This window comes from Neofelis nebulosa, chromosome 1, assembly GCF_028018385.1.
Source record: "Neofelis nebulosa isolate mNeoNeb1 chromosome 1, mNeoNeb1.pri, whole genome shotgun sequence".
Taxonomy (NCBI): domain Eukaryota; kingdom Metazoa; phylum Chordata; class Mammalia; order Carnivora; family Felidae; genus Neofelis; species Neofelis nebulosa.
In genome coordinates this window covers 8,094,993-8,110,031 of record NC_080782.1, presented here as the reverse complement: position 1 = coordinate 8,110,031, position 15,039 = coordinate 8,094,993, and the positions used below count along the sequence as shown (strand labels likewise).

At 51.1% G+C, this 15,039-nt stretch overlaps 1 protein-coding gene across 1 annotated transcript; it reads right to left on the bottom strand.

The window, feature by feature from the left end:
* Window positions 1–2,085: 2,085 nt before the first annotated feature.
* On the bottom strand, window positions 2,086–15,015 carry CCT5 (chaperonin containing TCP1 subunit 5). The gene is made up of 11 exons (XM_058715529.1): window positions 14,881–15,015; window positions 11,863–11,923; window positions 11,184–11,348; window positions 9,734–9,932; window positions 7,964–8,156; window positions 7,734–7,883; window positions 6,118–6,237; window positions 5,341–5,526; window positions 4,605–4,742; window positions 3,943–4,123; window positions 2,086–2,444 (listed from the first exon to the last, which is right to left on the bottom strand). Exons 1-11 carry the CDS (start codon window positions 14,983–14,985, stop codon window positions 2,317–2,319), a joined length of 1,626 nt encoding a protein of 541 aa, XP_058571512.1. The 5' UTR covers window positions 14,986–15,015; the 3' UTR covers window positions 2,086–2,316.
* Between the last annotated feature and the right edge of the window lie 24 nt (window positions 15,016–15,039).

Sequence of the window (15,039 nt, the reverse complement as noted above, 5' to 3'; positions counted from 1 at the left end):
CATTTTCTAAGTAGCCGTCTCGCCTCTGGTGCTTTAGGTGGGGCCTCTATTGTGCAGGTTGCCTCCGAGAAGCACCTCGAATGCCTGCAGTTCCCTGTCATCCCTTTAGTACCACACTTCGCTCGCCCCTGGCCCCAAACTCCTGATCCTTTAGTGGAGCTGGTTCGCCAAGAACAGAAAAGAAAGGAAAAGGGATAACGAAATCATCACATGACACACCAGCCTCTCAGCCCTTCCAGAAGCATCTGTACTTGAGTGGTTGCTATTATAATCGAAAGCCAGACCATTTAACGAACACCGAATAAGTCCAGCAAGTGTGGGAGTTGGGAACCAACAAGAGTGCTGTCCTGCGTGGGAATCTGGCCTTGGGGTCATGGTCAGCGGAAGCACAAGGGACTGGTCTTGCACTTCACGAGACAGCTCTCTGGGGTCCCCCAGTTCGGCTGTCAGATTAGGAAAGTGGGCCCGGAGGGAAGGCTCGTTTGAAAAGCCCACCGAAGCATCAGGTGGAGACTTCACGACCTCAGCTACCGAAGACTCTGGATCCTAGTTGACAGACTATCTTTTATCCAGGGTCCTAATCCTTTTCCAGCGCAGAGATAAGTATTTTGCGTTATAAAAAAAAGTCGGGGGGAGGACACACATAGCTTGATGAGGGATTTGCAACTAGAACGTAAAGGTCACGGGTCACCTCGAAGAGGCCCTCTAATGAAGCAAAACCATCCCTCCAGGCTTTCCTGTTCGCAGGCCACATGGTTTCTCTGCCCCAGACCCACCGGGAACGCGCGAGGCCCACTTTGGAGCGGAGGGGTGGTCTGGCGGCTCCTCACGCGACCACGGACCCCTTCAGGCAAGCCTGTGTTGTCTGGAGTCCGGAATCAGTCCTCACGAAGCGTGTCAGAGTCTAGACTACGGATGCACGTGGACGCCGCACCCAGAAGCACACGACAGATCATAGTGGTGCCGATGCACAGCACACATTAGAGGGACGTCCACACTAGCTTGTGTTGAGTAGTTTTTAAGCTTTCAAAACTCGATGGTCTATTCCAGAACTTCCTGAGACGGGTGCGTGCTTAGCCAAACCACCAGTGCAGCCAGAGAAAAGACGACCAGCACGTTAGGGCTGACGAGCATCCAGGTGCACAGAAGGCAAGTGAAAGGTCACCAGTTAGAACGGTTCAGATTCCGGTTCTGACCAGTTGTGGGAGGCTCCCCCTGGTGGCACACAAGTGAACTCGATCCCAAGACTGGCCAGAAAAATGGAACCCAGAGAACCACGCACACCAGTAAATGGCGCACAAGGCACAGAGGCTGTGGGGACCCGGGAGGCCGACGGCTGGGCGTCTGACCTGCTCTACCGCTCGCCGGCCATGAGGTGCCGGCAGAGGATCGGGCCTCGCCTGGAAGCTGTGGGAAAAGAAAGGTCTCCGTCCGGGGTGGTGGGAGAAGCGGGACGGTCGACGTCTTGGAACGAGGCCTGGTCACGCCCGTCATGGTTACTTCAGGAAGGAGAATGAAGGGACAGCGGCCCACCCACGTGTGGTAACCTGGGGACCCTTCCTCGCACCCGGCCCACTGCTCGTGTTCCACGCCCCGCTCTGAACCTGCGCTGCTTTTGTCCCGCTGGGGAAGCCCCGGCCGTGCTCTAACGGCCCCTCCAGATTTCTGCAGGGGGACCAGGTGTCCGGCCGTTTGGGGAGGGTCAGGACAGGTGCAACCAAACACCCAGGGGACATGAGGCTGGAACCCACGCTGGCCTTGTGCTCCAGTCCCACGCTCGCTCGCTACGTGGCTGGCAGCTCAAAGCACTTAGGACCCCCCCCCCCCCCCAATCTCACGCTTTCCCACACTCCTCAGGATGGGTCTCCACGATCAAAGGACCCGTCTACTTAGAGACACGCGGCATTTAAATACGTTTCATAGGACCAAGCCCGGTCTTCTTTCAAAGCTTGAGACCAAAGTCCATGTTTAAGCTGTTACAAGTATCTACAAATTAAAAAAAAAAAAAAGATCTACTCAACCCCCTTCATTAGGGCAGCATTGGGTCGGTACAGCCAGTTTCTTAACTTGAAGAGAAGACAGCCGTTGTTTAAAGAGACCGCTTTAATAGAACAGATACAAAAGCCTGCGAGACCACATTCCCATAACTGAACTTTCAACAGGAGAACCATGGTAACTAAACAGCTGTTTCTATTATAGCATCTACAGTGTCTGAAAAAAGACACAGTAATAAATAACTGTAGATGCATCACAAGACATCCGTTTATTTAATCACAACAGGGAACCTTACTACTACATTTACTCTCCATTTTTTCTTTATTCTTCGGATTCCCCAGGCTTACGGATGTCATCGATCTTCAAAATCATTCTAACCATCTGTGTGGCAAGAGAGATCTGTTGCTTTTTGCCGATCAGAGTTTCTATGACATGCTGTTGCTTCATATCTGGAAAACACAAATAAATGAATTATCCTAAAACATATGTATTTGATATTAGTAACTTGCTGTCATTTTTACAAAGACACTGAAACTTAAAAAAATATAAATCTGGGGACGACTGGGTGAGTCAGTTAAGTGTCTCTTGATTTCCACACAGTCACGATCTTGAGGTTTGTGAATTCGAGCCTCGTGTCGGGTTCTGCACTGACAGCGTAGAGCCTGCTTGGGATTCTGTCTCTGCCCCTCCCCTGCTTGCGTGTATGCTCCCTCTAAAAAAAAAAAAAAAAAAAAATTCAAAAAAAAAAAAAAATTTCTAAAACAAAACCCAAATCCAGAAGAAACCACTCATCCAGCTACATTTTCAGAGGGGTAGTAAGATTCCATTATTCCAGAGGACAGTCTGGAATTTGAACCTGGGTCCCAGAAAGCTGGGGGTGAAGGGGACCTCTCTTCAATGACAAGCCAAAGTGCTAGGTGACTGGCTAAAACCTTTCAGCGACATTTCATCCCACAAAATATTCACTCACATAACTTAGAAAGCCCAATGTAAGTGAAAAAATCAGACTGTATATGCAACAAAATAATTCCAAAAAAGATGCAAACAAATTTCAGCAGAACCAGGCATTCAAGTTAAAGAAAATGTGAATATCTGTCTGACAAAGAGTTGCTGCTGTTATTAAACTCTGCTGGCTGTGAACATGAAAACCAGGACATAGCTGCTGTTCTACATAAAAGCACAGATCATCTGATTCCGTGGGCTGGGAGTGGCTGCAAAAGTCAGACCTGGGGGTGCCTGGGGGGGGGGGCTCAGTTGGTTAAGCATCTGAACTCAGCTCAGGTCCTGATCTCGTGGTTCGAACTCGAACTCCGTATCGGGCTCTGTACTGACAGCTCAGAGCCTGGAGCCTGCTTCAGATTCTGTGGCTCCCTCTCTCTCTGCCCCTTTCCCGCTTGCGTGCTCTCTCTCAAAAACAAACGTTAAAAAAAAAAAAACGTGGGCCTGGCCCCATTAGTGAGAAATCACTGGCACCACCGTTCCAACAAGCTGAAGTGAAATCACCCTCGAAACTACACACATGGCTACGGTCCCAGTACGTCACATCTGAAAACACACCTGAGTCCTGGACAAAAGCACAAAATAAGCAGACGGCACCAAGTCACCTGCCGGGCTGCTTCCCATGACATCCAGAACCTACCTGACAGACATCGGTGTTAAAGAGCAAGAGAAGAAGGACTTTCTAAAACCAGAGACTGAAACGGAAGTCACCTTTGGTGTAAGCCAGCGTGCCACAGCTTACTGTTATTAAGGAGTGCCGCGTTACAGGACCAGCAGTCTGACCAAATCCTCAGGTAATCAGACCAAAACATTCTACAACTTAGGACCCGAATATCTGAAGTGCGGAAGTATCGAAGCTCACGGAAGGCACCGCACACCGTGCGGCCAGCAGGAGAGCACCCGGTCTTGACCCAGACACGGCCCCACCGGGTTGCGACTGGCTCTCACCGTTTGTTCCCTTGTGCAAACAGTCAATCCCAAGAGCGGGGTTCGTCTCCTTCACTTGTCTGGCTCGGACTTCGGTCATGGTCTGGATGGGATTCATGCCACTGTTTTCGGCGAGGGCCATGGGGATGACCTCCAGGGCATCCGCGAACGCCCGCATGGCGTACTGCTCCAAGGTCGGGCACTGGAAGGGTACAGGTTAAGCGTGCTTATTAGCAAAAAACAAGACAAAAACCAGCCAATTTGGAAAGGTAAATTAAATCACATACGTTGAAAACCTAACTCCCGAAGAATTCTAAGAATAGGCCATCTTGATTACTGTTAAACTACCAGAATATTAAAATGTCACGACAGAGTAAGGACTTCTGGAGAAGACAGACATGTGAGAGGAGTCTGAAAACAAACTAGCTCTACTTTTAGTTATGACAGTCACGATATTCAATTTATTTGGAACTTCAAATGAGGACACTGAAGACTGGAGAGCGGTTACTGTCAAGGCTGGAAAGGTTGAAAAGGCTGAGCAATGCTAGTTTTCGGGAGGCCGCGCCTCAGAACGAGGGCGAGGACCAGGCGCTGCTCACCCACGGCGACGACACTTTGTTTCCCTCAGTCTGTTCAGTCTCACTGCCTTACGCCTTAGGCCTGGAGGCCCCGCGCGGTTTTACCTGGTCCGCCTCCTGGCTGACGGCCAAAGCACACGCGATTTCGGCGGCACCTCCGCCATACACGACACGATTATCCCGGATGAGGTTCCGGATGACACACAGGGCATCGTGAAGGGATCGCTTTGCTTCCTCGATGATCTAGAGAAGACAGTTCCGCAGAAGTTAACATTAGCACAATCTAGTGTTTTAGAGTCAAATCCGCGGCGCCTGGTTGAACCTCTGTTTGCCAGGTACCGGCATCAAAGCCACCTTGCTTAGGAACAAATGGAGAGCACGCGCCAGAATGTTCATTACCAGGTGATTTCTGCCATTCTCCCCCTTTGCTCTGCCACGTGGTTATGTGAACACCAGGCGGAGGCAGCCAGTGACTCATTTCGGGACACGTGGCCACGGGAAGTGGTCAGACAAGCCAAAACCGACCAAGAGACACCTGACGCCCGTCTCACTGAGGCCGAGGCGGTACAGACCCGCTCTCGAGGGAGGGGGATGAGCAGCGTGGATGCACCTGGGCCCCTACTTCCGCCCGAGCGACGCAAAAAAGGACTGCGTAGCGCTAACAGGTAGCACCGAATGTGGTCTTCGGTGATTTTACACCTCGGTGAGCCACGGTTTCTTTGAGAAAAATGATCGCTTTTTGAGAAATGGCACCCGTATCTCAGTCAAACACGTTCTGGGCAAAACCAAGCCCTACACCAAGGGCAGAAAACAATGCAGGGCAAGTCACTAGGATTCTCACCATCTTATTTCCTCCTCTGATGAAAATGGTCACAGCCCTGGAGTTCTTACACTGCTCGATGACCAGCATCTTGTCCTTAGTCGTCCCGAAGGAGATCTCCTTCACGAGCCCGGCGAAGCCCAGCTTCTCAGGGGTCAGCTCTGAGAACCGCGGCACGATCCGCCCTCCTGTCGCGATGGCGATCAACTAGGCGGGGTGGGTCGGGGGAGAAAGGCGCTGGTGAGCACTGGGCTCTCACGATCAGACCGCAGAGGAGCCAAACTCCACCCAGGGCTACCTTGTGCCCGAACTGCAATCCACTCTAGCCTCAAATTTCAAGGTCAACCCAAGAAGGCCTATGAAATGAGTGGGTTTCTGAGGAGCCGGTGTCTCGGGGCGACGCCACCACCCTGCGTAGCACCGTGTCCTGACCGGATCGCACCCTGGCTGCGGTGAGGACCGGAGGCCGAACCTGCCCCGGGGCACGGACCACGTGTGGGACGGCGGTCGGCGTGTGGCTGACACACCAGTGGGTAAGCAGGTGTCCCTGCCTCAGAGAGCCAAGTGGGACGACACATGGAAAGCATTTCTAAATCCCACGGAACACCGGAAACTCGCAGCACTGTGGCTGAAATAGAGAAAGATCGCAGCACTCTCCTCTCTCCCCGCTGGCCCTCTGTCTGTGGAGCCTTGACACTGTGGTTATTCACGGCAACTGCTCCCCAAGCAGGCCCCCAGCACGCACAGGCATCGAGCCTGAGCCCTGCGTTCGGAAGTCTGTTCCCACGAGCCACCTACCTCTATTTCCGGTCCTCCTACCCAACGCACCGCAGGCAAGTTATTCTGAAGAAGTAAATGATTGGCTTCGTCGTCGAAGCCCCATTGGCAAATGGCTAGATTAGCGCCGGTTTCTTTTATCTGCGGGGGAGAAAAATGCCCATCACGTTAGTAAGTATTCCTTGTGCTCGGGGAAAAAGATGAGGCGCACAGAGGGGCGTGCAAGGTGGGAGCGTTAAAATAAAGCAGAGAAAAGAGAAGGAAGGAAGCACAGAAGTGTCTACCTTCTGTCAGGCCCAAATCCCAAATAATGAGCAAGTGTCAAAGGGAATCACTTCAGTTCTTGATATGCTTTAAGAATCAGTACTTCAGGGGCACCTGGGTGCTCACGCAGTTAAGCATCAGAGTCTACTTCGGCTCAGGTCATGATCTGACACTTCGTGAGTTCGAGTCCGGCTCTCTGCTTTTCCTTCTTCCGTGACCCTCTGTCTGTTAACAGCCGACTCGTTCCTGCACATTCCTCGCTTCTGCCACGTTCTCCCTGGGGGCCAACCCTGGTTGTCCCCCGGAAACCAGCCTGCCTCAGCATTTGTCCTCACACGGCTCTTTCTCCTCCCTCGTGCCCTCACAAGTACCTACAACGTTCCTCTTTGGGCCATTCCTGTTCTTTAAAAACATGCAGCCCACCACCTTCCTGTCATCATCCCCGGCAACCTGCATATCCACCAACACACCTATCCGATTCCCTCGGCCTCTTAGGTCCTGCCACCTTGTCGTCCCGGGCACCCTGCCTGGCATTTCCACCGCAGCCTTGTAGCCCAGGTGACGGGTCTTCAGCCCCTCCGACCTCTCAGCGTGCCAACCCTGCTCCTGCCTCAGGGCCTCTGCACATGCTGTCCGCCCCAGCTTACCCCAGCTGGTAAGTGCCCCTCCCCCAGGCAGGTGGGTCTCTGCCTGAGAGGCCCCGTCTTTAGCACGGCCCCTACCCACCACCCCCTTACTCTGGGCCGCAAGAGCAAGGGCTCTACTTTGGTCGCTGCTGTGTCTCAGGTCCCTACGACGGTGCCTGGTATGAGGTAGGCAGAGACACAGATCACGCAGGAGCAGACGAACCCAACTCCCCCCACTGAAGGGAGACATCCACGTAACTTGTTGCCTATCTGTCACGAGGAACGTTTCCACCGATACCCACGTCCACGTAGCCCTGCGTGCGGATGCTGGAAGCCCCCAAGGACAGAGGCCCAAAGAGGAACCACTGTCAGGGAATGCACGCTTATTAGCAGCCCGAGGAGGAGAGTTGAGGTGTTTATACCCTGAACATACGAGCTTGGCTTCGATGTGTCCAGGACAGTATCGTAAAATCAACAGCACAGCTCGAAGGTCACGGAGCCAATTCTCTGAGGCGCTCCAGACACGTGACCATTTCGTGAATCGGGTCTCTTCCCCCTTAAGCCTTTCTGTGCCACCTGATTTCTTCTCGCCGTGAACGCTGATTACTTTTCTAACTTAAAAGTGAAAAAAGGGGGCTCACACCGACACGGCATCTGCAGCCACGCGCTGAAGAATCAAGACGGTAAAGGTGAGGGCCACATTACCACCTACAGACCTACCTCATGAAAAGCTAGGGGAAGACTTACTTGCTGAATCATCTCTTCAAACTTCTCCTTTTCGTATTTCTGAAGGGCTTTATAATCTTCCACAGAGGTCACGTCCAGCTTATGCTTGGTCTTTGGTTTTGGCGGTTCAAAAGGACACGTGAGGATTGCAATCTTGGCATTTTCCACTTGCTGTGGGGACAGAGAGGATCTTTCAATTCGGGGATTTAGGAGTGAAAAACAGCGTGAAGCCGTGCAGGACACGGACTCACTTTTGGCATCTGTGGGTGACTGAAATCCTTGTCCACGATCACGCCCTTGATAAGTTTCGTGTCCTCCAGCCTCCCGCCCACTTTGCCTTCCACTTTGATGAGCTCGAAGTCCACGTCTCTGCGCTGCATGTCTGCTACGGTGAGGACAGCGTTCACAGCGATCTCAGCCATCTGCCGGTGACAGCTGTTAACCCTGATGAAAACAAAGAGCAACCTTTCACTCCACTGCGGCCACAGCAGGACCCAGAACGTAACGTGGCAACTCAGATAGGTCTTATAAAATGAACGGCGCTCAGACTCTGTAGACAGCTATGCCACTAGAACCTGCACTTTCAACAGTCTGGGGCAGGGGTTCTCAAGCTGGGATCCACAGAACCCAGAGAGAGCCATAAACTGGGACGGGAGAAAGCGACATCTTGTGTAAATGGGGTGCAGCATTCAGTAAGAAGCCAGAGGACTCCACGTGGCTGCTTCCCTTGCAGGAATTTCCACCAACATCAGTTCCGGGCGGGGGGCGGGGTGGGGTGGGGATCTTTTTTGAAAACTTTGAAACATCTGAATAAATTGCTCAAGAAATTTACTTTTGGTTCTGGAAAAACTGCAAGGGAAATTTAATACTTGAAACAGTGCATGAAATCTCAACTCATCTTAGAGAAAAGATAACGGGGAAACTATAAATGTTAGTATCCTAAGTGATTTATAACTTGCCTCACACTATGTTTGGCCGCTGTCAGTTGTTTTGAACATTTTCTGTAGTAAAGACCTATAGATACGTGGATTTTACAGACTTACAAACATAACAAGATCAACTTACAAAGCAATGATAAGATTCGTGCATTTCAACTAGGACACTTTCCTTTCAGGAGAACAATAGTGTGCCGTGACAGAGACCATCCCGGTGGCCCCCTTGCCCAGCAGCTGGTCTCAGCACCCGTGTAAGAGGGCAACTGGCACCCAGCACATTCTAGCACAGCACGGCGGCAGAGGCTTTTCCCTAGGGGTGGAGAGGGCCACAATTTTGTTGCACTTCCCCTGACCGCTGAATCAAGACCATGCCTTTTTGCTAAAACTACCACACAAATTAAAGTTTAAAATGTTTCTCACCCTGATCTTGATTCGAAAAACCAGTAATAAAGCTCCTCATACTAGAATTTTTATGCTACATCGTGCCAAGAGCCCACAGGTCTCCATTATTGTTCAAATAAGTGTGTCTTTTGGCCGACGCTGCTTTGGGTCTCCAGAGGACAGGGACTGTGTCTCTGTGCCCTTAAGATGTGGCAGCAGGCCTGGTAAATAGCAGGCATTATGCAAGCGGGGAAAACACCCCATGTAAGTCACTTTCACGACTGCCCTTTCTCACTAAATTAAGATTCTGGACCAGTAACTTGCTTGGTCAATAATGAAAAGTAGAGCCTCTCCTCCTAAATGGCTTCCTAGCAAAGAAATGGTAGAAGGTGTTCTGAAGGCCAACATTCCCCAAGTAGGACCATTTATTTCTGCTTGACTGCTAGATCAAAGCCCTGGATCTCTTACAAATACTGAGGGGATTTAACACCCAAGCCTGGAACTTCAGTTTCCAACTATAACACAAGATGCATGTGGCTACACCTGCATTAGAAACAAAGCAAAGCAAAATAACGACAAAAGCAGAAAGAAGTTCATCGAGTCCGCACGAAGCTCCGTGCGATCGTTACAAAAGGAGGTTTTTAGCAATAAGCACACACGTTTTGCTTCCTCTAGAAGCGCTGAAGAACTGTATTGTAAACGTACACTTTGGAGCCCAGCGTGGTTTTTGCTGTCTGGATCAGGGGCTCAGTGTCCTTCATGTCAACGAGGACGCTATCGCTGATCTTGTCCAGGTGCTCGATAGCAATGCGGGCGGCCTGTTCATAGCCGTCGGCGATCCTGATCGGGTGAATGCCGCGGTCCAGCAACTGCTCGGCTTCCTCCAGCAGGGCGCCGGCCAGGACTGCAGACAAGACAGCGCACAACCGCGTCAGGCAAGCACTGACACTTACACCATCGATACCAATTAGATGCTACACCCTGGAAATGTGAAGGGTCCAAAATTAAGGCAAAAGGATCTGGGAGGCTGAAGTGTTTTTTTAAAAGGGAGACTCCGGTTTTGCTTCTAGCAAAGATCTAACAGGTCACCCCTTATAAACGCATGTTCAGCTCTCAGTGACGGACAAAACGTTAAGTGAAGAACGTAACCTAAGAATGTTTAAGGGCAAAAATCTCGTTTCCCGAGCCAAGGATTTCATTTTAAGATTTTTTAAAGTAATCTCTACACCTAATGCGGACTTGAACTTACAACCCTGAGGTCAAGAACTGCATGTTCTACCAACTGAGCCGGCCAGGCGCCCTGCCAGGAGAGGGATTTTTAGTCAGTAAAGTTTGTGCTGGTGATAAGAGAATTTACATAGAATATGGTTATGGTTTATCCTCCCCACCACCTTCCTTCCTCCCGTTATTTAAGGGCCACAAAGATGATGCTATTTGTTTCAATACTGCTATACTCCAAGCACGTCCATAACAGTGCTTGGTTCCCAACAAACACTTGCTGAATAAATGAATTCAAACCTCATCTGCGGAAAAGGTAACGTTAAAGCTATTTCTCTCTTCCATCTTCCCCATCTCTAACTATATCAGAACTTCAGAGAAAGCGTAAGAACATTCAAATGAATCGCTTACTGATTAACACTATTTTGCCACATTTGTTTTCTCTACGAACCCACACCTACCTATTCCCTTCAACTATGTGAGAGGCGCAGAAATCATGACACGTCTCAGCTGTAAGCTAAGATACGAGGGCAATCTCCCTAGCGCTCTAACATACCTGTCACACTCAGGACCCTTAACAGGGCACTACTCTGTGATGCACGATCCACAAATCCTCCCATGTATCCCAAACACCCCCCCCCAGTTTAAATAAAGAAAAAGCCCGCATTCGATCAAGTGTTCTGCGTTACAGCCGCGTGTCATTTCTCTTTGGCTCCCCTGATCTAGAAGAGCCGCTTAACTCTCCCCTGAAGAACTGTCCTGTTGTTCCAGGACAAGGACTTCTGAAGAGTCTGGGCTGCTTGTATTTCGGCGTGTCCTTCAACTTGGATTTGTGCAACAGTCTTCTCATGATCTGATTCAGAGCAAACGCTCTTGGCAGCGGTGCGTGACTTTAAGGAATGCCTCTCAAACAAGTAAGGATAATGTGCTTTCTTACCAACCACTCCCGTGGTCCCATCTCCAATTTCATCATCCTGTGATTTGGACAGTTCAACCATCAGCTTGGCAATCTGGTGATCGACGTCCATCATGCTTAAAATGGTAGCACCGTCGTTAGTCACCGTCACATCACCATCTTTGTCCACCATCATTTTATCAAGCCCTAGGAAGACAGCAACGTTTAGAATGACATTATGCAAAAAACAACAACAAAAAAAGCCCCCCCAAAACAAAACCAAACAAAAATGCAATCTGCACCAAAAACCAAAAAAAAAGGCTAGACCTCTTGACCCAATGCCTATTTACAGAATTTATCAGAAAAATTCAGCATACGTAAGAGTACCTGTGTGCAGACATTTTTGCACTGGCGAGTACAAAACCACCTAAAGGGCTAAAACTAGAGAAATGGGGGTGAGGAGCATCACTAATGTATTAATTACAAAAATGACAGCCCTGATGTGGAAAATGCTAATAAAATGTTAAAAGAAGAAAAAAACCTCTGGCCTAAAATTGTACGTGCACTTGTAAACGTGTTTAAAGCCTGAAATACACAAGTGTGTTAGTGCCGGAGGCCTAGGACGCCCCCTGCTCCACGTCCCAAATTTCTATAAAAGGGTTCCATCAACTCTCCACGATTTAGACATAACACGCATTAACACAGAATGGTAGTCTCTTACCATTTGGTCCAAGTGATGTTCTCATTGTGTTTGCTACAGCTTTTGCTGCCATGATATGAGACTAAATGAAAGACACAGAAAAGGTTCCAGTTACAAATAATTTTAATAATTCAGTGGTTTTCTTTAAAGTTTATTTTTATTTATTTTGAGAGAGAAAGAGAGTGAGCACAAGAGGGAGAGAGCAGAAGAGACAGCGAGAGCATCCCACGCTGGCACTCCCCGACATGGGGCTTGAACTCAGGAACCATGAGATCGTGACCTGAGCTGGAGTCAAGAGTCAGATGTTTAACCGACTGAGCCACCCACCCAGGCCCCCCAATTTTTAATAGTTAGAAGCATACACTTGATGATTATAAAATCCAATCATACAGAACAGTTTCTGTTCTCCAGAAGCTTCTACATTTAAGAGGCAACACCCAAGTCTAAACTTTGGCGTGATAACAACCACCAGCTTTAGTAGGTAATTCTTACGCAAAAGAACGAGAGCCTAGAGCTTTAACTCCCAGCACACCTACGAGGCCGGTGCTGTTATCTGCCCCACTTCACAGCAGGTGTGGTCTGACGGGACAGGGACAGGCCTTGCAAGACCGTCCTGCAATGCTAGCCTCGTGTGAAGAGTCCAGATGTACACGTACAGCCCCTTGAACCGGCATACTAGGCTTACTGCAGAAATACACCCAGAAATTGACCGCTGAGTCAATACACAACCCACAGGTGAAAAGTCACCCTTGCCATCTGCCAAGGGCATCGACAGCTAACTCAATGGAAACCTGCAAGCATCCTTTCCTGCTTGCACACACGATCAGCAGTGTGTTTTTTCTGCAGATGCTGTTTCCTTCGTTCCTAGTCTTGTTGTCACCAGCCTGGCCTGGCTCCACAGCACCCTACAGAAATCCGGGGTCTCTGATCTCACCTCCTGTCCTTTAGGTCCATCCGACGCCCAGCTAACTCACCCGTTTTCCTCAACCGTGTCATCTGCGGGTCCCCAAACCTCCAATGACTCCCTAGTGCCTCAACATGGAGTCTGAAAGCTTCAGTTTTTCTTCAATGCCCCCCACAATCTGAGACCTAGTTCCCTTCCAGTGACGGTGGCGGTCCACGTGTCCCCCCCACATATGCCCTCTGATCCTTGAAGCGCTAATGCACCGAAGGCCCTCCGGTCATCAAAACGCTGACCGACACGGAACGCGGTTCAAATGCCCATGATCCGCGGAGCCCTCCCTAGTCACTGCATCTGGCAGCTGAGACAAGACACAGAGTTCACGGATCGGTGACAATACTGGTAACCACGAAAATACACTTTGCCCCATCTGTCAGTGTAATGGACTTTTTAGAGGAAGGTAATCACAGGTAAGCCGCTCTCAACCAGGGAGGATTCTGTCCCTCAGGAGCCCCCTGGCAATGCCTGCAGACATCGCTGGTTCTAACAAATGGGGTGGGGGCCGCTAACAGCACAAAGTGGGCACAGGCCCGTCGGCTGCTCCGCGTCCGAGAGGACAGGCCCCCACAACAAAAAGAACGACCTGGCCCCGAATGCTAACCCTGCCGATGCTCCGAAGTCTGGCTTTGGAGTCAGCCAGGGTGGGCTTGAATCATGGCCCCGTTCTGGATTAGCTCTGTCACCTTACCCGCTCCGGGGCCACGCTTGCAGCTGGCACCCCAATACCTACCTCCGAGCGTGGGGATCGTGTGATGCAGAGTGCGAGTGCCCGTTAACTAGCTAGCGTGACAGCTCACGCACAACACGTAGCTTCTGTCGTGCGGTCACACACGAGGTACCGGAGGGTGTGTTCTCTGCTGGTTCCTCGAAACGAACGATGAAGCGGAGCATGTGACACGAGCGCTCGAGTATCCACCACAGGTCGAGCACCGTGTGGCCCCTGCCTACGTTGCCCCGTCCGGTCCTCATCCTCAGCGCCACAGAGGCGTGCTGCCCCCGCCGAGAAAGGAGGTTCAGAGAGGCTGTGCAGCCTGTCCTAAGGCCAACAGCGAGGGAACTCTACGGTTTCTTCGTCTGTTTCAACAGGCTTGGGCTCACCTGGACTCCTGGCGGTTCAACGCCTCTGGTCTTTCTTAGCCCCTTTGGTCCACCAGACCCTACTTTCTGAAGCACGCTTCTCCTTCTACCTCAACCGTGGCTCTGCTCAAAACCCCCTCAAGGGCTCCCTCCTTCCAGGCATAACATCTTGATTGTGGGGCATTCGAGGGCTTCCTCCTTTGGGGCCCTACCGTTCCCTGGGACTGGACTGTGCTCCTTCCAAACCGGATTGCTCTTCTGCCCTACAACGTGCCAGGCGTTCTGCCCAGCTTTTGGCTTTTGCTGTCCCTTCTCCCCCAGGTGCTAGCGCGCTCTCTCTCGCATTCAAAGCGGTGACGCCATCCCCCATCAGAAGCCAGTCTCCACTAAACGTCTCTAGGACACCCTCCAACTTTTAGCTGCATCCGTAACTGGTGATTCCAGTCACACGCTGCCTTGTCTTACGGTCACTGGTGTCCACTTTCCACTCTGGCGGTGGTAAGTTTCTGCGTTAAAAGCACACGTTTTTAATTTTCACGACACCGCATCCAGTAACACGCCACGCATTACAAGAAATTACTCATGAGCGACCAAGTCTTTAAGGAGTGACCGGAAAACGAACGGCATCCTCATGGGCTATTGTTTCTCTCGCAGCCGGGTGACCTGAGAATGACCTCTGCCTTTCCCGATGAAAACACCGTAAGGAACGACCACAGGCTGGAGAAGCGATCGGAGACGCGGGCTCAGAGCCTAGGACTTGAACCCGCCCCACCCAACGCTGAAGGGCGCCAGCGGCTCCACCCCAACTCCCCAACCGGGATTAAAGGCTTCTACATCGGCCTCTCCCGAGCTAAAGGAGCGGGGTGCAGGGCCGAAGACGAGAGGGGATCCCCGACCTTTCCTGGGAGCACATGGCTGAACCGCTCCCATGCTTGCGCAGGCGCAGAGCCGCGGGCTTCGGCCGCCTCCCCTCATCCCACCGCCAGCGTCCGTCCCGTTACCTTGAGGGCCTCAAGTCCCATAAGGCGAGACTTGCGATCCTGATCCTTGATGATGAGGAAAGGGCGCCCATATTCATCGAAGGCGAGGGTCCCGACCGACGCCATGGTGCGGCAGCAGTGGCTACTTTCCCCAGACCGGCGGAGTCCGCTCCGGAACCG